The following is a 27,708-nucleotide window of genomic DNA, read 5'->3' on the forward strand; positions in this document are numbered from 1 at the left end:
TCCACTTTTTTCGGAGCCCCATGAATGTCATTGCCTAGTGCTGTTCATGCATCCTCCACCCAAAGAGTTTGGAGCTATGCTTCATGATTGCCTAGTGTGGACCCTCTAGTCCAATCCTCAATTCTCCACTTTTATTCGGAGCCCCATGAATGTCATTGCCTAGCGCTGTTCATGTGTCCTCCACCTTCGAGTCTGGAGACCCGCGAATGTCATTGCCTAGCGCTGTTCGCCAATTCTCCATTCTCCCCTTTTTTCGGAGCCCCATGAATGTCATTGCCTAGCACTGTTCATGTGTCCTCCACCTTCGAGTCTGGAGCCCCGCGAATGTCATTGCCTAGCGCTATTAGCCAATTCTCTATTCTCCACTTTTTTCGGAGCCCTATGAATGTCATTGCCTAGCGCTGTTCATGCATCTTCCACCCAAAGAGTTTGGAGCTATGCTTCATGATTGCCTAGTGTGGACCCTCTAGTGCAATCCTCCATTCTCCACTTTTTTCGGAGCCCCATGAATGTCATTGCCTAGCGTTGTTCATGTGTACTCCACCTTCGAGTCTGGAGCCCCGCGAATGTCATTGCCTAGCGCTATTTGCCAATTCTCCATTCTCCACTTTTTTTGGAGCCCCATGAATGTCATTGCCTGGCGCTGTTCATGCATCCTCCGCCCAAAGAGTTTGGAGCTATGCTTCATGATTGCCTAGTGTGGACCCTCTATTGCAATCCTCCATTCTCCACTTTTTTCGGAGCCCCATGAATGTCATTGTCTAGCGCTGTTCATGTGTCCTCCACCTTCGACTCTGGAGCCCAACGAATGTCATTCCCTAGCGCTGTTCGCCAATTCTCCATTCTCCACTTTGTTTGGAGCCCCATGAATGTCATTTCCTAGCACTGTTCATGCATCGTCCACCCAAAGAGTTTGGAGCTATGCTTCTTGATTGCCTAGTGTGGACCCTCTATTGCAATCCTCCATTCTCCACTTTTTTTCGGGGATCCATGAATGTCATTGCCTAGCGTTGTTCATGTGTCCTCCACCTTCGAGTCTGGAGCCCCGCGAATGTCATTTCCTTGCGCTATTCGCTAATTCTCCATTCTCCGCTATTTCCGGAGCCCCATGAATGTCATTGCCTGGTGCTGTTCATGCATCCTCCACCCAAAGAGTTTGGAGCTATGCTTCATGATTGCCTAGTGTGGACCCTCTAGTGCAATCCTCCATTCTCCACTTTTTTCGGAGACCCATGAATGTCATTACCTAGCGATGTTCATGTGTCCTCCACCTTCGAGTCTAGAGCCCCGCGAATGTCATTGCCTGGCGCTGTTTGCCAATTCTCCATTCTCCTCTTTTATTCGGAGACCCATGAATGTCATTGCCTAGCGCTGTTCATGTGTCCTCCACCTTCGAGTCTGGAGCCCCGCGAATGTCATTGCCTAGCACTGGTCACCAATTCTCCATTCTCCACTTTTATTCGAAGACCCATGAATGTCATTGCCTAGCGTTGTTCATGTGTCCTCCACCTTCGAGTCTGGAGCCCCGCGAATGTCATTGCCTAGCGCTGTTCGCCAATTCTCCATTCTCCACTTTTTTTCGAAGCCCCATGAATGTCATTGCCTAGCGCTGTTCATGTGTCCTCCACCTTCGAGTCTGGAGCCCCGCGAATGTCATTGCCTAGCGCTGTTCATGTGTCCTCCACCATCGAGTATGGAGCCCCGCGAATGTCATTGCCTAGCGCTGTTCGCCAATTCTCCATTCTCCACTTTTTTTCGAAGCCCCATGAATGTCATTGCCTAACGCTGTTCATATGTCCTCCACCTTCGAGTCTGGAGCCCCGCGAATGTCATTGCCTAGCGCTGTTCGCCAATTCTCCATTCTCCACTTTTTTCGGAGCCCCATGAATGTCATTGCCTAGCGCTGTTCATGTGTCCTCCACCTTCGAGTCTGGAGCCCCGCGAATGTCATTGCCTAGCGTTGTTTGCCAATTCTCCATTCTCCACTTTTTTTCGGAGCCCCATAAATGTCATTGTCTAGCGCTGTTCATGTGTCCTCTGTCCTCAAGCGCGGAGCCTCTGGTGACTGGGAAATATATTTTTCTGTTATTTTCCGGATCGGTTCTTTCGCCAAACATGTGTATATGTGTATATGTATATTATATTCGTTGTTCTTGTTGTTGTTTGTATTTTGTTTTGTGTTGTGCAGAAGAAAAAAAAAAGAGAGAAGGAGTAGAGACGAGAGTTGTCATCACGGAAAGGGCAGGACGGACGAAATCAGTGTCTTATCTTTGCTTTCCTCTTATCTTCGATGAGAGGTAAGTAAAGAGGGGCAACTGTCATACCCTAATTTCGTCCGGGGATTATTACTTGATGATATGCGACCTTTGATCGGCCACTTTGAGATACTTGGCATCCTTTGTTTCACAATATGTGAAGTCCTGAGACATGCCGGAAATCAAAAGGAAGTAGGCTTACGCGATCCGTGAAAATTCTGTAATGTGGCGGAAACCAAAAGGAGGTGTTGTTACGCAATCCGTGAGTTTCCGTAACTTCTTCGAAAGCTAAAAAAGAGTAAATACATGATCCGTAAGGATCCGTAACCTTACGGAAAGAAAATAAGTATCGTTACGAAATTCGTAAAGTTTCGTAACGTTACGGAAAAAGAATCACCAAAAAAGGTAAAGAGGGGAGAACTTATCAAGATAGGGGTGTAAATAACAATTCAAATCTAGGCCCTTCCGGAACATTTTGGAAGTTGGGTTGCTTAAGGAGGAAGTAACTGGACGGCAAGCTCCTCCACGTTTTTGAAAAATGGTTTCCGGGGCTTCCGCGGCTTCCGTAATACTTCTGTAAAATTTCCGAAAACCTTGGGTAAGCATATTCCACTTAACATTGGTGAAAGGGAAGAGAAAAAAGATGAAAATCAAATTTGAAAACACTTCCGTAAGGCTTCCGTAACTTTTCCGTAAAATACGAAAAGGGGGGTGAACTTAGTAATTCGGGTGCGCTTAGAAATCTTCTTCATTAAGTCTCTGGGCGGCAAGCACCTCCTTTTTTTCTATAAATAGGGGAGGGGGGAGCTGTTTCAAAAGGTTCAAGACCCTTGGCTATGCGTTTCGGCTATTTTGGGCAAAAAAACACGTTTTCGTGAAAAAAAATCGAGTCGAAGTACTTCCGTAACGCTTTCGTAAGCGATTCTGTGGAAATTCTTCATCGTTCTTCGTCGTTCTTCACCATTCTTCATCCGTTCTTCGTTCGTTCTTCATTCTTCAACGGGTAAGTTTTCGAATCCGAGACTTTCAATTCATTTCTTGTTTTGTGTACTTTCACTTTAATTTCGTTTACTTTCAGTTTTCTTTTCTTCCGTTTTTAGCGTGCTTTAACCGTTTATTTAAGTCATTTTCTCGCCTAATAAATGATAAAATGAATTTCAACCGATCATTTGTGTTGTAATCTCGTTTAATCACTGTTAAAACAAAATCTAACCGATCGTTCACGTTGTAACCACGGTTAAACCAAAAAGAGGTAAAATAATAATATAATAATCAAAAAATATCTTTTAGTAAAATAAACCAAAAAAATCAATCGGACGTTTTCTCTTTGGGATTTCTCATTCTTAATTGAATTGACTAAATAAATAAAGTGAAACTAAGGCTAAAATCAACTCGCCTAGTCAAGCTCGTCCACAAAAAAGTCACTAAAAAGGGTTTGAAAGTTTATCATTTCAGTTTTTTCCTTATCAAGTAAATGGATCATTTTTAAGGTCCAACGCCTTAAAATGATCACCTTTCAAGTAAAAGGAATCGCTTGATTCACTCTTAAGAAAGAACTACGTAGGTCTGATTTCCTCTTCGATAGAGGATACGTAGGAGCAAAAGCCCCGCTTTTGTCGACCTCAAAAAATAAAAAGAAATAAAAGTTAAGGTAATACAATTTCCACAATTCTAAAAAATAGGTTGTTGTCCTTTGAGACAAATGTGAGAGGTTCTAATACCTTCCTCAAACGTAAATACAACTCCCGAACTTAGAATTTTCATTTTGACTGGTTTCCTTCGGTTTTCCCGACGTTTTCCACAAATAAACGTTGGGTGCGACTCCGCGCATTTTTCCTCCTTTGGAAAGCGCACCCGTAAACCTCGCCTCACACGCCCACAAAAGGGCATGTTGCGACAGGTTGCCTCCTAATAAGCACTTCTTTAACGTCACTAGCTTGACGCATATTACCTCAAGGGTCTGGAGCAATCTTGGCTCTAGCCATCAAAACCATCTCGTTCTCTACTTCATCAATCTTGGAACAAACATTTCGATCAAGTAAGTTCTTCTCGGCATCAAACAAATCAAATGTGATCTTCTGGTCATCTATACCCATTTCCAGATTACCTTTCCCTATATCCACTACACAATTAGCAGTTAGCATGAAGGGACGACCCAAAATCAGAGGGATTTCATCATCCTCTTCAATGTCCATGATCACAAAGTCCACAGGGAAAGTGAATTGTTGCACCTTGACCAAAACATCTTCAACCACGCCATAAGGCCTTGTAATGGAACGATCTGCTGGCTGCAATGTCATTCTTGTTGGCATAATTTCTAACTCTCCAATTCTCCTGCACATGTGAGCAGCATCAAATTAATGCTAGCTCCCAAATCAATGAGAGCTTTTCCAACTAACACTGCACCAATAGAGCAAGGGATAGTTATCTCCAATTTCTTGAAGATGTCAAGAAAATGAGCAAAGTGTCATTCCTTGTCTTTCTTGGACGATACCAAAGGATATGGTATTTCCTTCCCTGAGCATGGGACAGCCTCCTTCTTTTCTCTTGCCAACTCACTCTTGGTCTTCTTTTCCTCCTCTTTGTCTTTCTTTTCTTCTTTTTCTTCTTCATTTATTTTCTTCTCTCTCAACTGATCTTCTTCTTTTTCTTTTTCTTGTTCAGCTCATAACTCTTGCTCATCACCATTCCTCCTTTCATCTTCCAATATGATCGTCTTCTTGCCTCGGGTCATGACAGCTTTACATTCTTCCTTGGGATTTTTCTCGGTATTAGCTCCCAAATTTTGAGAAGAATTCTCAGCTATTTGCTTGGCTAGCTATCCCACTTGAATCTCCAGGCTCTTTATGGCAGACTCCGTGCTCTTGTGATTAGACATAGTAACCTGCATGAACTGAACCAAAGTCTCCCCCAGCTTGGTTGTTCTCTCATAAAGGCTAGGCCCTTGATTTTGAGGCCTGTTGGATGGTCCACCTTGGTCTTTATTAAACTGGTTTCCAGGATGAGACCTCTACTGCCCTTGATTCTGATTAAAATTAGAACCTTGCTAAAAACCTGCAAATCCACCTGCATTAAATCCTGGTATGTGCTGATTCCCCATATAATTCACTTCTTGTGCAGCTTCATCAAGAGATATACGGCAACCAGATTCATGAGCTCCTCCACATATGCTACAACCTCCAACCTGCAGAACTATTGAATGTGAAGGTTGAGTCACTTGTAATTGAGTTGGAACCTTACTAAGTGCTTATGTCAATGTCTCAAGCTGCTCAGCTAGCAATTATTTTGTGCCAATAGTGCATCTTGTGAGGAAAGCTCTAATAGGCTTCTCTTTGTAGGAATATAAGTCTGATCACGTAAAATAGCATGATCACTAGCAGCCATATTCTCAATAAGCTCCATAGCTTCTTCAGGGGTCTTCAATTTAATCTTCCCTCCAGCAGAAGCATCCAATAGCTGCTTGGACTGTGGTATCAAACCATCTATAAGAAATATTTAGCCGAATTGGCTCGGAGAATCCATGAGTTGGTGTTTTCCACAGCAAGCTACAGAATCTCTCAAGCACTTCACTCAAAGATTCATCTGGAAATTGATGGAATGAGGAAATAGTTGCCTTGCCTTCAGTTGTCTTAGACTCAGGAAAATATTTCTTCAAAAAATTCTCTACAACTTCCTCCCAAGTCTTCAAATTGTTTCCCTTAAATGAATCCAGCCACCTCTTGGCTTCTCCAACCAAAGAAAATGAGAATAAGCTAAGTCTTCTGGCACACCGACAATCTTCACTGTGTTGCAAATCTCAATATAAGTAGCTAGGTGTGCATAAGGGTCTTCATTTGGAAAACCATGAAACAAATTTCCTTGAATCAGCTGAATCAAGGAATGAGGATATGTGATGTTGTGAGCTTGGACTTCCGGCCATGCAATGCTTGTGAAGAATTGCAGCACGATTGAGCTGGAATAATCTTCAAGAGTAACCCTCTGTGGTTGATCTTCAGCCATAATTGGAACTTCGGATGCACCTACTTCAGATTCTCTTAACTCTGGAAAGACTGAAGATTATTCAGATGATTGAGCTTCCTCCAAACTTGGTTGTGATGTCCTTTCCTGCAAAAAATTTCTCCATCTCTCTGCGTTGTTTCTCCTGCAAGTAGCTTCTATCTCCAAATCTAGTGGAGCTAAATCACCTGTAGAAGAGTTACCTCGCATACAAGAAACACTAAACAGAGCAGCAGTTAACCAAATCAAGAGAAAGTAATTCTAACTAACTATTCACAAAATCAATCAAAGAATAAAGAAGAAATGTCTACAAACTGAACTCTACTTTCTAAATGGAAAGAAGTTCCCCGACAACGACGCCAAAAACTTGTTTGCAACAAAAACTTGTTTGATAATATTCTGCGATGCTAATCAGCAAGTGTACTGAGTCGCACAAGTAATATAAAACGATAAGAATCGAGTATCGAATCACAGGAAACTTGTTTCATTCAGAAAATATATGTCCAATGAGCAAACATTTGTATAAAACAAGTAAATATTAAAAGAGGTTTTTATATGAAAATCTACTTAACTACAAACTAAAATATCTATAAGTTGAGGAGTAAAGCAGTCAAGTGAAAACATCGTGTTATTCTACAAAACTTACTTTGATGTTGCTAAATATTTTTCTCTATTTATCGTTGTCTCAGTGTTCTTATGCTGAAAATAAATTACCCAAACCAAGATCCCTCGAGTGAATGGGCCTAATGTTGGATCGAGTGGCCTCAGAATAATTAAGAAGGGGGGTTGAATTAATTATTCCTAAAACTTTACCAATTAAAAATTACTCTTTTAAGGCTTTTACTTTTGTTGTTAAGAGAATATGGAGTAGAAGAGAAACTTAACAGAAAGTAAAAGTGAAAATTAAATGCACAGCGGAAAGTAAAAGAGTAGGGAAGAAGGAAACAAACACACAAGAGTTTTTATACTGGTTCGGCAACAACCCGTGCCTACCTCCAGTCCCCAAGCGACCTACGGTCCTTGAGATTTCTTTCAACCTTGTAAAAATCCTTTTACAAGCAAAGATCCACAAGGGATGTACCCTCCCTTGTTCTCTTTGAACCTAGTGGATGTACCCTCCACTAGAATTGATCCACAAGAGATGTACCCTCTCTTGTTCTCAGTCAAACCCAAGTAGATGTACCCTCTACTTGTGCCACAAAGGATGTACCCTCCAATGTGTTAAGACAAAGATCTCAGGCTGTTAAACCTTTGATACTTTGTGAATGGGGATACAAAAGAATTCTCAGGCGGTTAAACCTTTGAACGCTTTTGTATTAGGGAATGGGAAGAATCAAAAGAATTCTCAGACTATGTCGTTTTGAATTCTTTGACAAGGGAGAAGGGAGACACAAAAGAATTCAGGCGGTTAGTCCCTTGTTCTTTTGGAAAAGAGAGAAGAGAGACACAAAAAGAATTCAGGCGGTTAGTCCTTGGCGAATTCTTTTTGGCAAAGGGAGAAGAGAATGAAAAGACGAATAGCACAATTTTTCAAGGTTTAGAAAACCAGAAAACTTCAGAAAGCTTTTGGTACAAAGAAGAAGAAGAAGAACTTCAAAGAGATTTCAAGGCTTGTAAAGGATTGATTGGAAAAGCAAAAGAATTCAAGATTGTTGTTTAGAAAGATTGATTGGAAAATGCAAAACAAAGCATTGCTTTTATAGACTCTTCATGTCTGGTCAAGAAGGTCATTCAGAAGAGTTATAACTTTAAGAAAAACTTAAAACCCATTTGAAAAAGTCAAAACCTTTTTTAAGAGTTACATCTTTAGATTTTTCAGAAACAAACACTGGTAATCGATTACCAAATATGTGTAATCGATTACACAAAGCTTTTGAGTGAAACAATGTGACTCTTCACTTTTAAATTTGAATTTCAACGTTCAAGGGCACTGGTAATCGATTACCAAAACATTGTAATCGATTACAGCCTTTTGAAAATATTTGGAATGTTGTAAATTCAGTTTGAAAACATTTTCAAACTCATTTTGCTACTGGTAATCGATTACCATAGAGTAAAAACTCTTTGGTAAAGGTTTTGTCAAAAACTCATGTGCTATTCAAAGTTTTGAAAAACTTTTTAATACTTATCTTGATTAAGTCCTTTCTTTATTCTTGAATCCTGAGTCTTGAATCTTGATCTTGATTCTTGAGATCTTGAATCTTGAATCTTGATTCTTGTTTGTAGGCTTTTTTCTTGAGTCTTGAATTCTTCTTGATTCTTGAACTCTTGACTTGTTCTTGATTCTCTTGAGATGTTCTTTGATTCACTTGAGCTTTTTGTTCATCACTTTTGTCATCATCTTTTGTTGTCATCATTGTTATCATCAAAACACCTTTGAATCATTGTTGAATCATCATGAAGCTTTGCTTCCACACCTAACTCTATCTAAACTTCATCCTTGATCCCTCAACAAACTTAGTCTAAACAAGTCGCATTAAGATTATTGCATAATAGAAACTAAATCACTGCACTCCGTCCCTAGACATATAGTTCCCTAGCCAACTCTATCAAGTTCTAAGGCTTTAAAGCACTTCCCAGTACTAAAAATCCTAACCATGCATACAAATGAGTGATCAAGCCACAAGCATACAGAAATAAGTATAGATAGAAGCAATGAACACATAAAAATAACTTTAAATAAATAGTAAGAGAGTATTACATCAAAGGGACAGCAGAATTCCCAAACAAAAGGTTTAGCCTTTCATTACAAATTAGCAACTTTCAGCACAAAGGATGGATTTTGAGGAAAGATAAAGGCTACAAATGGTTGAGAATGTCTCCTCCAACCTCTAGAACCCTAAAATCACTCCTCTAACCTAAACTCTCTTGAAGGCTGGCGTTCTACCGCTCTAGCTTCCTCTCTTACTCTATTTTTCGACTCCTCTCTTTTTTTTACGCCAACTTCAGTGTTCTAAAGGCTCCTTGACGTTTTAGATTTTGACGGCTCGCTTAGCGAGATTAGCTCGCTAAGCGCGAGTTAGTGAAATCTGGCTTAGCGAGCTGGACACGCTGAGCGTGAGAAGGGACAAATGACTCGTTGGGTGAGCTAGCGGAGCACTGGGTGTGGGCATCTGTGACTGATCCCCTTCTAGGGTTTCCCAACACGCTAAGCGAGCTGAGTGCCTCGCTAAGCACATATGCCTCACTTAGCGAGACACCAGCTACTAGACCTTCTCTTCTTTTTGCCTGAAACTTAAGTGGTTTCAATATTAATTCACAAAAATGGGAGTATCTACTGAGTAAAATCAAACTAAACATAAAAATATGTACAACTCCTACAAAAAGAACCATAAATTGGAGGAAAGATATTAATTTCATGAAACTATTAAATACCAAAGTTAGTCGTAAATGATGACTAACAGGTATACGATTGCAGTTGCATCCAATGTCTGATGGTAAAAAAATATACTTGCCTCCAGCTTGTCATACGTTGTCCAGAAAGGAGAGTATGAGTTTTTGTCAGTGTCTACGCTGGGTCAAAGTCCCACAAGGATACTCTTCAAATATTAAGATCCTTGTACAGTTGAAAGATCTTAAGTTGGTAGGGTAAAGTCTCACGATTGTCACGTCTTGATGCAACAATTGTTAGTCGTGGCCATACGAGACATTTTGCCTAACAAAGTCAGGTTAGCCATAACTCGGTTGTGTTTTTTCTTCAATGCCATATGTAGCAAAGTCCTTGATCCTGTTAAGTTAGATGAGCTAGAAAATGAGGCTACTATTATATTGTGTCAGTTGGAGATGTATTTTCCTCATGCTTTCTTTGGCATCATGGTTCACTTAATTGTTCATCTGGTCAGAGAAATAAAATGTTGTGGTCCAGTTTATTTGCGGTGGGTGTACCCCATTGAGCGATACATGAAGATCTTAAAAGGGTATACGAAGAATCTACATCATCCAAAAGCATCTATTGTAGAAAGGTACATTGCAGAAGAAGTCATTGAATTTTTTTCAGAGTACATTGAAAAGGCTAAACATGTTGGGCTTCACGAGTGTCGGCATGATGAAAGAGTGGGCGGTAAGGGTTCAAGAGGACTACATGTTATCACTCCAAGTGTAGAAAATTTGTTACAAGCTCAATTGTATGTGTTGAATAATAGTAATAAAGTTTTGCCATACATACTTCGGCATTAAGGTTTAGTGAAAGAAAGTAATCCAAAAATGTCAAAGAATTGGGTCTTGAAAAAGCATAACAAGACTTTTCTAGATTGGTTTAAAGATACAATTTTTGCTCATGATAATGCTTCTGAAACATTAAGAAAGCTAGCAGGTGGGCCTAATAGAAATGTTATCACTTGGCAAGGATACAATATAAACAAGTATTCCTTTTATACAAAAGCACAAGACGAGAAAAGTACAATGCAAAATAATGGGGTCACCCTAAGGGCTGAATCTCAACACTTCGCTAGTGTACATGATGACAATCCATGTGTAGCTTCCATCCCTTACTTTGGGTTCATTGAAGAAATTTGGGAGCTTAACTATGTCAAATTTAGTGTCTGTGTTTTCAAATGTAAATGGGTTGACAACAACATCGGTGTGCAGACCGATGATGTAGGATTTACGTTGGTAGATCTAAAGAAACTCGCTTACCAGAATGACCCTTTCATCATGACAGAACAAGCTAAACAGGTATTTTATGTTCAAGACCCTGGTGATGAAAGGTGGTCAGTGGTTCTACATGGGAAAACAATTGGTGTTAATGTTAAAGATGATGATTCAAACATTGATACTTATGTTAGTCCTTTGTCCACACAAATGTCGCCTAATGTCGTCGGAGAAGAAGAAGTTGATGATGTTCATGCTAATCATGATGATCATGATGAAGGAGAATTAATTAACATCGTCTAATGTAATTTTCTTATGTATTTCATTTCAGTCCATTCGTTTACATAACTTATTCAGTTTTGTTATAATGTTAATTAACTAGTGTTTTTTTCTTTACAGGCAAATGGCTACACCACCCAACTCTCCTCCTCCTCCTCCTCCTAGTGCAGCATCACAGTCGCCATCTACCTCGAAGCGCATAGGAAACACCACACCGCTAAGATCATTGGCGACTAGACTAGTTGGGGCAGAGAGCCCGCTAGTCCATGTCGATCTTGCGACCGGGAAGGCTGACGGTCCCCACAGTAAGAAGTTAAGAACATATTTGGGGATCGTCGCTCATGATAAGGTCTATGTCACATACGAGAATTGGAAGCAAGTCTCTACTGCTCATAAGGATTTGATATGGGAGGATATTCAAGTATTTTAGTTAAATCTTTGATTTTATTCATTGATAACAAAATTGTAATTTAGTAACAATACAATGAATTTTTTTGTTTGTGAGGCTGAATTTGATATTCCTGAAGCATCTGATCAGAGGACAAAAAAGAAAATACTTCAAATTGTGGGGGAGCGATAGAGACAATTCAAGTCTAATTTGACATTGAAATGGGCACTTGCAGCTGACAAGGAAAGTGTCGACGACACTGTATGCCAAAAGTACGACATTAGCAAGGAGAAATGAGCCTAATTTTGTCAGAGCCGCAGAGAACCTTTGTGGGAGGTATCTAATTTGTGATTTTCATTGTTTTCAACTTTAAATTCACTTACTATAATACATTGAAATGATGAGTTTCATTAATGTTGAATTTTTGCAGGATGTGCGGAAAAAGGCACAGGCCATCCAGAAGCAAAACACTACCCCCACGTGTTGTCTCGTGGGGGTTATGAATATTTAGAAAAGAAGCTTATGGATGAGAAGAAAAAGAAAAAATTGGAGGAAACTGCTCAATCCGAAAGCAATGACACCATGATTGATCCTTCTTCTCCCATCAAACGACACGTCAAATGGAAGATGGCCCGCACAAAGAAAACTGGCCAGATGATGTCTAAGGCAGCAAAGCAAATTGCTGAGAAGATTGTAAGTCACTTTCAATTAATAATTGTAATTATTTATGTTTATTGTGTGATTGAGTAAACCAATAAATGTGTTCTTTATAGGACTCATTGGAGGAGCAAGCGTCACATGGTTCATTTGTCGCCCATGGACGTCAGGATGTACTAACTGCTGCCATGGGGCAACCAGAACACCCCGGTCGTGTGTGTGCTACTGGAGCCAATGTGACGATCAAACAATACTTTGGAACGGCTCCAAGGACCTCTCGCACGTCTTCCTCCATGGCTCCCGAAGACCTGGAGCAGCTGACTCAACAAATCAGGGACCAGCTAGAGGAGTCGATCACAGAAAAAGTGACTCGATAGCTAATGTTATCCTTCAGCTAGATGCAATCCTAGTTTCAGTCACAGATGCAATCACAGGGACTTGCACTACTTCCTGAGCCTGAGGTTGGTCCTTCAGCTGCTCGTGTCAGCACAAAAGAGAGTTGTGTTGATCCCTTAGGGAACGATCTATACACGGGTGACTTAGACAAATGTGGGTTGTACATCGAAGAAAATTCTCCCCGCCTGGTTGCCCTAGGAAGAGTTTATGAGGGATCCACAACCGTTCACAACATCCCTTTGTTGCATGATCAAGTGAAGGTCGGTGTTGAGGAGGTTAAAGATGCAGATGCTCTCATTCCTGTACCCACTGAAGAGGTTAAGTTAGTGGGGCAGGCACTTAACACCTTCCTTGCTTGGCCGACACATCTCGTCAAACATTTATCAGAACAAGTATTTCAATGTCATTAAATGCTTCTTTTCTCAATTAAATTGTTCACTGTAATTAACTATGTTGGATAAACAAGGAGCTGTGGGACCAGCAAAACCTACAGATAGGCTGGATCATAAGGTCGATGATCTCCTATATCTAATGACATTGACCATCCCATAACTTTTTCTGAAGCCATTGCAGGTTATGTGGAATGCTACCGTGTTCGAGGTGTTTAATGAAAATTTCCCCTTGTACATAAAGCATGAAGATCTGTTTGAAATAGCACACAATGGTTAATGTCTTAGCATATCTATTATACAGTTGTGGATTCTGTAAGTCAATTTATATTATTGTTAATTACTTATGTTATTGTTTTAAATTCATACATAATTTACTTTGTTTTAACAACAATAGGCATATAACTGAGACAAGTATGCAAGTGGGGAATTTTGATGTGTATGGATTCCTCGAGCCACAGTCCATCCAGAGATCTAGGCAATTGCAATTTGAATCAGAAAGTTACATGAAGAACTGGATGCAGAATTCAAAACGGGATGTCTACCTAGGAGCCTACCTGATGGGTAGGTTAAACTGAACAAATGAATTTAAATAATGTATAATACTAGAATAACCTATATTGGTCTCCACTACAGTGCACATTGGCAAATGGTCGTCATTTTGCCTAAGGAAAATCTTGTCGTCTAGTTTTGTTCGTTGCATAATAGGCCAGACAACTAGCTGAAAGGAATAATTAATAGGTCAGTATTGTTTTTCAATACATTTGCATTAACATTAGTCAGGAACATCAGTATTTTAATTGTACAATAAGCATCCATGTTTGTATTCAATAGTGCTTTGAAATGACTTGACGATACTCCACAACCTAAATCCAAGGCTGGTGCTAGGTGGATTGTTGTTAAAGTAAGTGATTTAAACAATGCTTCTACTTGTATATATTTTATGTCTGTGTACAGTAATTTGTAGTTAACGTTGAATATCTAAATTTCATTATGTATTTAGTGTAATAAACAAAAAGGAAGCACTGAGTGTGGCTATTACGTGATGCATTGGATGTCAACTATAATCTTAGGAAGTTTCAAGAATAATTGGGAAACGATAATTGTTTATTTCAAATAAATTTGATTTTGTTATGATTGGTATTATATTATTAACTTATGTTTTATTTTATCATGTAGTATTTTAATGATGTTAGACCATTGGAATCAGAGATTGAAGGCGCTTTGCATCCAGTGGGCAAAGTATTATCTGAAAGTTAGAAATGAAGCTTAGGGTGTTAGGCAAATTTGTAATTTTAGTTTACTTAATTAGTTTACTAGCTTGCTTTACATTTTTTACAATTCATGTTTCCTTTTAACATTGAATATTCTTTATTCATAGTTATTAATAAATTTGTCATGGAATTTTTCTGCTAAAAAACTGTTTCAAAACTGAATGCAAATTATATATGTTGTGTTGTGTGGTCTGATTTCAAATTTGCAGGTTAACTTTTGGGTTTATTGAAAAAACAGACAGTGTATTAAAAAAAATTCTCAATAACAACATCGATTTTTTAAAAAAACCGATGTTAACCTACACGAACAACATCGATTTTTTAAAAAACCGATCTTAACTGCCAACGTTAACATCGGTTATTTAAAAAACTAATGTTAATGTTTCCAGTTAACATCGGTTTTTATATAAAACCGATGTTAATGTTTTGGAAGTTAACATCGATTTTCTACAAAAAAAAAAAACCGATGTTAACTGTCAACATTGGTATGAACATATATACCATTTTTTTGTAATTCTTATTATATAACATCGGTTATTTAAATAACCGATGTTGTCATTTTACGTTAACATCGATTTTCAAAAACCAATGTTAACAATAATACTTTCAATGTTGAAAGTCCTAAATAACCGATGTAAAAAGCTTATTTTCTAGTAGTGAACAAAAGAATTGATTAATTTCTATTATAGTTGGGTTTTTTTTTCTAAATGTTTTGTGGAGCATAGGATCTAAGTGAAGGACAAAACATGTGTTGATTTGATCTTGATATCTTATAGCATCATTTATTTTGAAATTAATAAACATCACTTTTGTATGGGTTATAGCATCACTTATTTTGTAATGGAAGGATTATATCTTTTATAGTGTTTATTTACACAGAAAACGTTCAAGCCAACAAAGTCATGGATTGTTGAGTTTTGTACTCTCTTTTGGTTTTGAGTGAACTAAGTTTTTAGTCCTTGAACTTTTTTAGATTTTGGATTTTAGCCCCTATAAATGACATGTTGACCGGTCAAGGTCATGATCATTTATTTTGTTACATTTTTTAGTCCCTACCGTTAGATTGTGTCATTAAGTGGTGGCATGGCAACAATTCTCCATTCAACAATTCCCCCTCAAATCAAAGTACACACCAATTTCAATTCCATAACTCACCCCAAATAATCATAGTAACCCATGAAACCTTCTCACTCAAAATCCACCACTCTCTTCACCATTGTGAAGGGTTCCAAACAATGTTGCTACACCAACAAGAAAAACAACGAGCACCGTTAATGCCTTCACTGTGATGAGAAGCAACACCATCACCACACTCTAGATCTGGCATTTCACTTATAATGGAAGCAACTTTGTGCACGCTCCCACCATGAAAATCCAGTTCCACAATTTGTCGACCATCACACTCCACAACAACAACAACAACATCGACAAGATTATGACCAATGCCACTACCAACGAAACTGGATTGACAATGCCACCGACGAGATCTAATTGACACTCTCACCAACGAGATCTGGGGATTTTTGGATCTGCTTTTACTTTTGTGTTTAGCCATTTGGGCTTAGATCTGACTCTAGAGGTTGATTTCTTACGAATTTGTTTCTTTTTTGTTGGTTCAAGTTGAAAATGAGTTTTCATCTGGATGGAGTTGTGTTGTATAGTATTTGACTTAAGTTATTTTGTTCTGGATTAGATTGGGAAAGAAAACAAATATGTTGTGTTGTGTACCAATTTCTGGCGACTAAAAGCAACCAGAAAATGACTTTTACATAGTAACCACTATTTTGAGACAATTTTTGACAATTTTTAGCTATAAAAAAATTGAATTTCTATTAAATAATTAAAATGACACATGACAATTTTAGAAGCCGCCACATCACACTTAACAACACAATCTAGCAGTAGGGACTAATACATGTAACGAAATAAAAGATTAGGAACCTTAACCAGTCAACATTTTGTTTAAGAACTAAAACCTAAAATATTAAAAAGTTCATGAAGCAAAAACTTAATTAACCCTTTGGTTTTATATAATCATTTTTTGTTTTTTTTCCTATCATCCAAACAAAATTTATATATTGAATATTGGTAAAGGGATACCAAGTCCCTTTTACGTAAAAATCAAACAATTGCACATATACCTACACATATATTAGCAACATACTCATTCCCTACATAAAATAAGACTCTCTTACATTAGTAAATTATCTCGGCATAACTTTCCCTCAATTTAGTGTTTTAAAAGGTAAAGTAGGACATCATGAAATGAAAATGATATTCAACACGTATGTTGGTGAAACAATCACATAATAATTACAACCCTCTAACAATTATCATCATTAGTACAAAGAAATTCAAGAACAAATTATTTCACATATTTTGATATAAATCAACATAATAACTTCCTTTTCTTTTAATTATTTCACAAAGTCACATCAATCTCATTTCTCCATCTCTTACTATGTCACCTTTCAAACCACAAAACTAAATATGACAATGACCACAATAAAACCTTAAAAAAGGAGTACAGATTAAATTCAACAACTTTGTATAAAACTTATTTTCACATTTGACATCTTCGTATACAATTAACTTCCTATTCCTTTAACTATTTCATTTATTTCACACACCCGTGTCGAATATCATTTTCATTTCTTGGTCTCCTATTTTTACCTTTCAAGCCATGAAATTGAGTGTAAAATCAAAAGAAAGTACAAAATTCAGCAACCCATAACTTTGTTGGCCTTCAAAATATGGCCCTTCTCAACCACAACCCCATCATTCCCAGCAAGTGCCCTGTACTTGTCCTTCCTCGTAAACCCAGTGCACTCGTACGACAAAGTCGCGGCAATAACCCGTTGAATGTAGTTGGCCACGTCATGGCTTGACTTTCCTGCCCCACAAGTCAACTCTTTGGGCAACTTGTTCAAAAAAGTGACCTCATAAGCAGGACTAGGGTTCATGAAGAAGTAAAATGGGTCCATCCCTTTCCACCCTCGTGCAGTTGTTCCATGGAACATGCTCATGCGGTTCACCATGGCCACAGGGACTAGTTCATCGGTGAGTTCGGCGAACAAAGCTGAGAATCTAAGAAGAAATGGTTCTCTACAAGTTGTCCCTTCAGGGCATATTGCTAGGTCGCCTTCTTGGAGGAGTTTCTTGATCATGGCGGCGTCAATTGCACGGTCGCGATTGAGGCGAACGGTCTTGATGGGGGAGATGATCTCAGAGAGGCGAGAGACGGAGTAGGTGACGGCGGGGATGGGGCGGCCGAGGGCGGCAGAGAGGAAGATGGGGTCAAGCAGGGTGCGGTGGGAGCATATAAAGAGAACCCCAGAATCGTTGTTGTTGTTAGGGTTAGGGTTAGGGTTAGATTTTGTGACTTTTGGGGGTGGGTTGCCCTTAATTATGACACGGACGCCAAGGGCCCAAAAGGCATAGTAGACCAAGTGCATGGGGAGGAGGGAACCTGCGGCCATGCGAAGGCATGCTAAGGGAAAGGCTATGGGCATCCAGAGAATTGTGAGGAGGGCAATGAGAGGTGTTGGCTTCTGGACAAGTCTTCCATCGTGGAAGATTATGGGCTTTGGCAGCTTGTCTGTTGACACTGATTTCACCTCGGGTTTGGGTGGGACTATGTAACCCTCCTGCATGCATAAAAACAATTAATAATGATTTTGAGAAATGTTATAGAATAATTTTACAACAAAAAACAAGAGAAATTATAAAGTTCTAATACAGATACATAGACACACAAATGTAATACTTTTTAAATTGTTATAAAAAATTCTTAAATGTATATTAATGATTTTTGGACAAATAAACAATATTTTACTAGTGACAGAAAGAAGAAAAAAAAGTATAAATATAATAGGTCAAATAACGTGATAGAAAGAAAATAAAATAAAGAAAAATGAGAAATATTTTAAAAGATGAAATATGTAAGAATCATTATTCCATAAAATAGTTTCTTATAAACCTTTTCAATTATGGCCATGATGAGAGTTTCTAAATTAATAGCATATGAGAGGGGGGGGGGGGGGGGGGGGGAGATAGAAGCTAGTGATCAGTTGTAAAAGAATATTGAGATGCAAACTTATAATTACTCTGGATATCTTAGTAAACCAATACGTTGTTGTACCCATAATCAAAATCTAGCTTTACCATAAATTTCATAAAATCATTTTGAGAATTACTTATTTGATATTAATCCGTGGTTTATCAATGTGGAAAACAAGAAGACTGTTGTAAAATCAAAGAGATGACAAAGAAGTTATGCTATTCAGAAAAATGAATCTTAGGGTTTTAGCTAGTATACTTATTTATTTATCAACAATTGAATGAGTTTACACATATGGAACAAAATTAGCTTAAATTTTCAATAATACCATAAAATTTATCAAAGATGTTTTTGTTTGACAAAGAGCAAGAGCTATAGTTGCGAAGATGTGTTAATTACCTTGCATAAAGCCATGAAGGGAGCATCTGTTTGTCTATCTCCAAGCCCAATATCTGGCTTCTCCTCTCCAAAAGCCTTCTTTAGAGCATCGGCTTTCTTCTTCCCAACAAGTATCCCCGGCTTGCAAATCAACCCAGTTGCCCTTCCCTTATAGCTCGCAATCTCAGTGCCCAAAACCATGTCTGCACCCAAAAATTCCTTCAAGAAAGGTTCCACCATCACCCTCGGATTGGCCGTGAGCACACAACGCTTCCCACATGATGAGAACACGCGCCACGACTCGGGGTGAACATCACCAGCGTAGAACTTCGGAAGAACCGCACGTGCCACTGACTCTATGCTCGACACTTTCATGCCAGCCATTGAGGCAAAGATGAGAACCTGAATGCCAAAAAAAAATGGTATAGATCGAAGAGTTTTTAATTTAATATAAATGTAATTAAATCTCGAATCAAAGATTAGTATTATTGACTAAAAAATCAAAAACTTATGAATATATGAGAGATGTAAAATAAAAAAATTATAAATATTGTAGATAATATTATGTAATATAAGGAGAAATAGAAACAAATAACGACTGTTAACACGGGTATTTGGAAAAGTGAAATGTTCAAAAATCTTAGTTCTAACTTTTATAATAATTCTTTTTAATCAAGTTCTCCAAAAATTAAATTATATGAGTTGATTTTATCATGAAAAACTCAATATAGTTTATCTTCTAATTTTCTTCTCTGATAAGTATTTACGGGAAAAAAAGAATTATCTAACAATCATAAACAGAAAAGAAAAAAGATGATAACCTGAATGCCTGCGGACTCAGAGATGAAGTAATAAAGCAAGGCAGCAATAGGGGAAGCCAAGACATAGAACAAAAGCCTAAGAATTCCACCAGCCTCAAAGGCCACGAGAGCAAAATAAGGGAAAGAACTTCGACCTATGAGTAAAGTTCCATCCATGTCCGCAACCACCGTGTGCTTTTCCCTACCAATAGAGGTACACTTGTTCACCGTTGGAAAGGTTGAAAGTGCCATGGTATGGAGCACCTAATTAATGTTGTAATCAATTTATGCTCTTGGTATGTGTACCAAGAATTAATTAGCAACTAATTATTGAGATTGGTTGCATGGTTTTGTGTTTTGCGGGTATATATATATATGTACACTTGGTCACATAGAAACGTACGTGGAGAAGGTTAGAGGGTGAGAGACAAGTTTAGGTTTGGTATGAGTGACTGTGTGAACAATGACAATGGTGGCTCGGAGATTTCCAAAAGCGATTGATTGATTGATACCGATCGATACAACCGAGGGTTTAATTAGCTATTCTTGTTTTTGGAAAGGTAACATAAGGTGGGAAATTTGGGCATAGTTTGCTCCGTCAATTTTGTCTTCCATGTTCACTTTGCCATTGCAATTGCCATAGGTTATTCGAATATTTGTTTTGATTTGAAGGGTTTCTTAAAGAAGATCTGAGTACTCAAAGACCAGGAGTGCACTTTAGTTAAAAACTAAAATATAAGTATAAGAGAGTTGTTATCATAGCCACAAAAATATAAGTTTTGGTATAGTTATTTTATGGATAAATAATTGAATGAGTTTGAACACAGGACTTGTCAATAGCAATATCAAAATTTTTAATTCTTAAATGTTTGGAAGTATACCATAAAGCCTCTATAACTATTATCACCGATTTAGATAAGTTAATATTGTAATTATTGTTATTTTATAGAAAAGAAATTAATATACATGATAATTAGAAAATTATTAAAATAATATTTTTCTCGACTTTAAACTAAATTCTTTTTTTTAGATTCAGAATTAGATTCAAACATATCTATCATCGGTGGCCGTAAAACTAATCTCTCAAAAATGTAGAGTACTAGTTAATAAAAAGAACTCTTCTATTTATAAGTGTGTTACTCTCCTCACATACCCAGAAATTTAATATAATCCATATCAAATATTAGCTTAAAGAGTTCAAATTACTAATTACTTGTGCCATACACAACAGAAGGGTAACCAAAAATTATAAAATACATAGCATAGGCTAAATTCATTTCATGCTATGCAAAATGCAATATGCGACACAGAAAAATGCTCTACGCGTTTTTCATGCATGGGGCATGACGCTCTTAATCAAGGAAAGCTTCTGCATTTATTATATTGTGTTGGCTAACTCCACACGTTCCTTTCGCGAGTTAGCAGTCCTGTGATTTAGGTACATTGAAAAAAAAATATGTAAATATTGGGATTCAAATCACATGACGGCTTTTCATGTTCCATTTCAGTCCCTCCAATTGAAAAAAGAAAAGAATATTCTATTAAAAAATTCTCTTTCAGAAGAGGACGTTCTTTAGCTTAACATGCATTTTCATTATTTAAACATTAAAAATTTGGTATTATAATACCATATGCTATACAATTATTTTTATCACTGTTTTCTTTATACTAATACATCTTAAATATAATTTAAAAATCAAATTTTGTGTTAAAAACATTATCCTTAACTACGTTATTTGTTTTACACCTTTTTCGTCAGATATTTTTAAATTAGAAAAATAAATAAGTAATTTGGTCATTTAAAAATAACCATCGCATAAACTTAAATTTGTGTATTATAAATGCATTTAAATTGATATAATTGAATTTTTTAAAGCATAAATTTAAGTTCTTTTTTGAAATATTCTTGCATACCATACCATTTTTTAAATATTTTTTCTTTAATGTATGATCCAAAAACATATTTATCCATTTTCAAATGACAAGATGACACAAATATCTTTTAAAAAAAATAAGACTTTCCCATGAGTATTTATGATTTTATACCTATATACAATGTAAAAATATAAATTTATATGCCATGTATTTATAAATATATTTGTGCAGATGTTTTCAATTTTTTAAAGCATAATTTCTATTGTATATTTCTTCATAAATTACTATTTTAGTCCCTAAATTTGTATGATACTATTATATTAGTTCTTGAATTAAAAAGATTGATGAAAATATATTATGCCACACATGGACCGAAATAAACAATTAAAAGTAATTAAGAAAAAACAAACTTTTTTCTTCAAGCTTTTGACAGAGGTTTGTGGAGGTTTCTGCCTGTATCCTTCAAATCATGGTTGGCAGACTAAAGTGATTTTTTTTCTCTTCGAAACAAATGTGCCTTTCTAATTAAAAAAATATGCTTACAAATTTTTATAATAATTAGATGGTTCTAAAAACAGACATAAAAACTGTTTTTGATTTACTCAAGTGTTTTTCAAATCAGATAATAAAGAAAAACCTTAAAAGAAACATTGTTAGTGTTTTTCTCAAAAATTTTATTTAAAAATAATAAGAAATAAGTTTAATTACTCATTTAGTCTCTATAGTTTTTAAATTTATCATTTTTAGTCCTTGTGAATTTTTTAGTTTCTGAAGTTTAATAAGTAAATTTTTTTTAATTCCTCAAGTTTACATTTTAAATTCCAAAAGATCTTTGTCGTCAAAAACTTTTAACCCTATTAGTTAAAAAATTTTAAAAATAGAGATCTTTTGAAAATTAAAATGTAAATTTTAGGGACTAAAAAATCCACTTATTAATTATATAGATTAAAATGGATAAATTTATAAATTATAAGAACTAAATAGATAATTAAACCTAAAAAATAAATAAACTTAATTCTTCAAAAGTGATATCTACTTTGGACAATACGGAAGCTATAACCTAATAAAAAGTATTGTTATACATGTATGTACATATATTTAATCACAACATTTTTTTTTTGTTTAGATTTTTCAATCCACAGGATTATAACTGCTCACTTTCCCTATAAAGTGTATGTCTTACTTTTGAAAAACTTATTATTATTATTATTATTATTATTATAATAATAAAGACTCTTTAAAAGACTTTATCCAATCACCCCGAGCTTAAATACCATCCCTTTTCACACACCTTCTATTGTAACTAAAAGCAAAATCACTTGAAGAGAAGACATCAAGAATCATGGCCTGCACATTTTATGAAGCTACTAATACGTACCGACAGCTCCACAATGCAGCTAAAATCATTTTTTTTTATATGCAAGAATCAAAGTGTTGTTAAATGGAGGCACTATGGCCGCCATGGAAAAATGATATGACAGCTTTATGCCAACCGCCAAAAACAATTTGTGAAGGGAGGTCCATTATGGTGACGCCATAGGCCGCATTGGCATGCTTATATGGCAGAATTTTGTCCTTTTGTTATGTTCTGTCATCCATCATTGATAACATTATCAAATACAGGTATTAAGGATTTACAACAACTCACATATTCTATTCAATTAAATGAGTTAAACTCTCTTAATAGTTAAAATCTTTTATTATGACTTATGAGCGTGCCATGATTCTTGTGCTATAAAGATAATAAAAGCTGACTATTTAACTGAAATCTCTAGCACACAAGCCAATTAAGTAACAATTGGAATCATAACAAATGAGATAACTACTTAAGTTATACAATTTCATAAATAATGACAATTGTTGTTAAACTAATCACATAGTTCATTGGTCTATGTCATGCAATCCTCAATGGAGGGGAAACTAATATCACCCTGTCTCCCCTAACAAATTGGAAAGGAACTATCCGCTTTGTAGTCTGCAATACGAAGGCATTGATGTACTTCCAAAGAACACCATCACTAATTGGGCCCAATGTTCCAGCCCCTCTCTTCAAAGGTGCTTCTCTGTAATGAAGACTGATAAGATTCAAGGGGACATTAGAAATTTGACTCAAAATGAGCATGAGAATTTACTAGAAGTCTGGGAAAGATTTCAGGAGTTGCTCACATCATGGGTTTAGTCAATAGAGGATAATGCATATTTTCTATAGAGGAGTGTCGTCTCAAAATAGGACTAGTCTTGATGTTGCAAGGCAATCTAATGTTGAAGCCAACACCTGATGCCATCAAGATGATAAGGGACATGTGCTCCAATCCCTACAACAATTATAGGAATAGGAGAATCATGAAGAGGTCGATCAACCAAGTGGAAACTAAAGCAATTACTTTTGCCCTTTGACAACATATTCAAGCATTGTCCAAGCAGATTAAGACTTTGATGAAGACCTAGTCTTAGGTTTCTAACTTTGCACCTCCCTACCACACTTGTGGTAGGTGTGGATGTGTCCATGGGCCAAGAGAATGCATAGTGGGTGGTGAGTTGTCCTAAGCCATGGATGTGATTAACTTTGTGGGAGGCATAAATGGTGGTTATGAACAATACTCCAACAACAACTACAATCAAGGGTAGAATTACAGGCAAGGTTATAATGAAAACTTGTATAGGCCACCACACTTGCAAAATCAAGGGCTTATACAAGAGGAGAGGCGACCTAACATGCAGGAGACACTAATGCAATACATAACTCAAAATGACCAACAGATGAAGCTCATGGAGGCTTAACTCTCTAACATACTAGCCCTTGTATCTCAAAGAGTTCTTGGCACACTTCCTTCCCAAACTGAAGTCAATCCTAAGAAGGAGGAAGTGAATTTTTTAAGTAACAAGAGAGGAAGTCCTATGACAAAGTTGAAAAAGAAGGAGAAAGTCAATCCACCATCAAAAAAAAGAGGCTCTTACTGAAGAGAACCAAGGGGAAAACTAAGAGGGTGTGAAATATGTATTAACATCTCATCAGGTAAATGTTCCCTTCCCTCAAAGATTAAAAGACAAGAGTAAGGATTGGTAGTTTTCTAGATTTATTGAGATGCTTAAATAGATGCACATCAGTTTCTCATTTGCTGAGGCAATTGCTCAAATGTCAAAGTAATCCAAATATTTAAAATAAATTCTTTCAAATAAAGGAAAGTTGGTGGACTTTGCTACAATTGGTCTCAATGAAGTGTGTTCTGTTGTGATTTTAAGGAAGTTCCAACCTAAGTTTATGGATCCAGGGAGTTTTTCAGTCCCTTGTACTATTGGTAACTTGAAAATTGATAAAGCTTTATGTGATTTAGGTGCTAGCATTATCTTATGCCTTATTGTGTCTATAAGAAGTTAGGGTTACAAGAACCCCAACCCATTAACATTTTTCTTTTTCTGGTAGGCATGACTCTTACTTATCCACGAGGAATAATGGAAAATTTGTTGGTTAAAGTGGGAAAATTCATTTTTCCAATTGATTTTGTGATTCTAAACATGGAGGAAGTTGAAGAAATTCAAATTATTTTGGGATGACCTTTCCTCTACAAAGGAGGGGCTTTGATTGATGTCCAACAAGGGAAACTTATTTAGAGGCTAGGTGATGAGGAGAAAGTGTTTAGAGTGTTTGATGCAACAAACAACTCCTTCTTCTCTCTTATGTGTAATATTGTGTAAGCCACAAACAAGATAAAGACTATTGTGGCTAAGTCTCACCCAAGTGTGGAAAAAGAAGACCCTCTAAAAAGGAACATCATTCCAAAAGATCCTGGAAAGACTATGATGAGTATGAAAAAGGGAGTTGGCACCACCATTCAAGCTCTTGGCTATGAAGTGGGTGATTATACTAGAGAATCATTGCAAAAGGGAAAATCACCATGTTCAAGGGTGGTTTAGTTTCTTTGCTTTTTAATCTGTTAGGCTCGAGACGTTAAACAAGTATTGCTCAGGAGGCAACCTGTGGAATTATGGGTTTGGTTTTTATTTTAGTCTTTTATGTTTTTGTCTTTGTTTTAGTACATTTTCCATTTTCGTGCTTATTTTCATTTCTAATTTGAATGCATTAAGGACACTACATTGTGTAAGTGTGGGGAAGGTATCACTATGTTCCCCAACTTTAAGCCATACCAAGATGATACTCATGCATTATTCTGATTTCATCTTGGTTTGATGTGTCAATTTTTGCATGAATTCTGTTTTTAGAAACCTCATTAAAAAAAATCTAACTTGCAACTTGGCATTCAAATTTTCTCCAAGGGTAGAACATTGAATAGGCTAAATGGTTAGTTTTTTTTTCCATTGAGTCTAGCTACATAAAGGAGAGCTTTGAGTTTGTAATCCTTTTTCAATGTTTGCAATGGTCCACTTGATGGCACGATTCTATTTTCTATTATGACTGCATATCCTTGAATGATTCTTAGCATTTTTTTTTTTTGAACTGTTGAGCCTTTAGTGGGCATTCTTTTGAACTCAGATTTTGTTTGAATTGTAAGATGCAATTTCCCTTAGTTGCCTAATTTGAGCCTAGTGAATATTTGTTGGCACCTGTTTTGAATTGTGTTGAACTTGATGATGTAAAGAAAAGGGGGAGGATAATCAATGGCAAAGCATTTTGTCCCATAAAGAGTGTTCTTCTTTTTTTGAGAATGAATAAAAAAAGGGTCAAAGACCTGTATGAATTCCCTCTCAATAAAAAGAGAGGGAAAGAGAGAAAGAGAATAAGGAGAAGAAGTGAGATTTGAAAAGAATTGACAAAAAGTCAAACTAAAAGGTTAACTAAAGAAACGATAATTGTTCCCTTGGACCTTATGTCATTCGTAACTATGCCATGGTCAGTGGAAAAAAAAATATGTTACCACTTTCATATGTATTAATAGTTAATTTATTTTATATCTTTCGTTTATTGTGAAGTCTATCAATTAATTATATATACACTCATTTTTCATTAAAGTTGATGCATTTATTAGGTATTATAACATCCTATTTTTCGTAAATAAATTAAAAAGTTTTTTTAGTTAAAAAATAGTGAGGTTTTTATAATTAAATAAATAAGGAGAAATAACTGTATTAAAATAATAATTTGAAGGAAAATAAAAAAATATTTGATTTATTCATTTGATAGAAAATAAAATAGAGTTCATTTTTATAAAATAATAAAAATAAATAAATAAAGTAAATAATAGATTGTGAGTATCCTAGCTATAAATAGAGATATGTTAGGTCAGTTTTCAGACTCACATAGACTCTACGCTTCCTTTTCCTCCCAATTTCGTTTTTTTTTCCTCCCAAAACCCTCTCTTTTTCCCACATGCACTCAAACCTGTCTTAGTAAAACAATGATCTTGGACTAATTAACCGTTGGATCGTCGTACTATTTCAGCAGCAGGTTGGCAACTCATTTACAAGTATTCTCACCGTTGAAGATTGTGAAAAAAAAGTCATAGCTAAGATAAATGTCCTTCGCATCGTAGCTTTCTCTTTTCTCGCAGAAACTCAAAACTTATCCAATAAAACTTAGATCCTGGACTCGTTAATCGTTGGATCGTCGTGAAATTTAGAAACCTGGTTCAAAATTTATTTATGCACACCTTCACCATTGAGATTTACGAAATAATATTCATGGAGAGAGAAAAGTGAATCGCACGAAGACAGTACAAAATGAAGGCTTTAATCTCTTCTCCTTCTCTCTAACACTTGGAAACCCTATGAGAGCAAATTAGAGGAAAAACTTGAGGAATCTCTGGAAATTTTTAGGGATGTCTCTATCGCTATCAGAATACACACGTGAACCCGCTTAGAGGTATGGGATAAGTTTATCGCAATTGGGGTTAGAATGAACATGTGTAGGAATTCTTAGGGGATCAAATTGGGATTTATTTTGGGATGTTTATTAAATTATAATTTTTCCTTTGTGATTATAAATACGATATTGTTGTGTTTGATGCACCAATTAATGTCCTGATTCGAATTGGTTGATAAAATTGAGTACTCTTGGTGTTTTCGTGTTTTTGACATAAGATTTTGATTCATTGATTTTAACATGATTATGTGAAATTGTTTGAGGGGTTGTACTCCCCATGTTGTGAGAAGAATTTTTGTATAAACTGTTATATTGAGATTATGAAATGGTGATTCAAATTGTGAGTAAGTGACAAATTGAACATATGATGAATGGCGAAATACGTGTGTATTGAGATATTGTGTGTATTGAGTTGTGAGCTATGAACTGTGCAATCACACAATTGTAAGACCCTTTAAGGGCGACGAGTATTGTGATGGGATCCACTATGGAAACCCGACGAGATTAATTACAAGCATGACGAGATAAAATTATTTTGAGAACAATTGAGGAA

The 27,708-nt window shown here is 36.5% G+C and overlaps 1 protein-coding gene across 1 annotated transcript; it reads right to left on the reverse strand.

The window, feature by feature from the left end:
* Positions 1–16,673: 16,673 nt before the first annotated feature.
* Positions 16,674–19,773, reverse strand: LOC100818246 (glycerol-3-phosphate acyltransferase RAM2). The gene is made up of 3 exons (XM_003556822.5): positions 19,484–19,773; positions 18,684–19,064; positions 16,674–17,871 (listed from the first exon to the last, which is right to left on the reverse strand). Exons 1-3 carry the CDS (start codon positions 19,712–19,714, stop codon positions 16,945–16,947), a joined length of 1,539 nt encoding a protein of 512 aa, XP_003556870.1. The 5' UTR covers positions 19,715–19,773; the 3' UTR covers positions 16,674–16,944.
* Positions 19,774–27,708: the final 7,935 nt, after the last annotated feature.

Source organism: Glycine max, chromosome 20 (genome assembly GCF_000004515.6).
Source record: "Glycine max cultivar Williams 82 chromosome 20, Glycine_max_v4.0, whole genome shotgun sequence".
NCBI classification, from domain to species: domain Eukaryota; kingdom Viridiplantae; phylum Streptophyta; class Magnoliopsida; order Fabales; family Fabaceae; genus Glycine; species Glycine max.

Coding starts and splice junctions, on each gene's coding strand:
- LOC100818246 (XM_003556822.5), bottom strand. CDS start 19,714: ATGGCACTTTCAACCTTTCCAACGGTGAACAAGTGTACCTCTATTGGT. Junction 19,065..19,483: donor CTGAGTCCGCAGGCATTCAG/GTTATCATCTTT, acceptor TTTGGCATTCAG/GTTCTCATCTTTGCCTCAAT. Junction 17,872..18,683: donor CCTTCATGGCTTTATGCAAG/GTAATTAACACA, acceptor TTATGCATGCAG/GAGGGTTACATAGTCCCACC.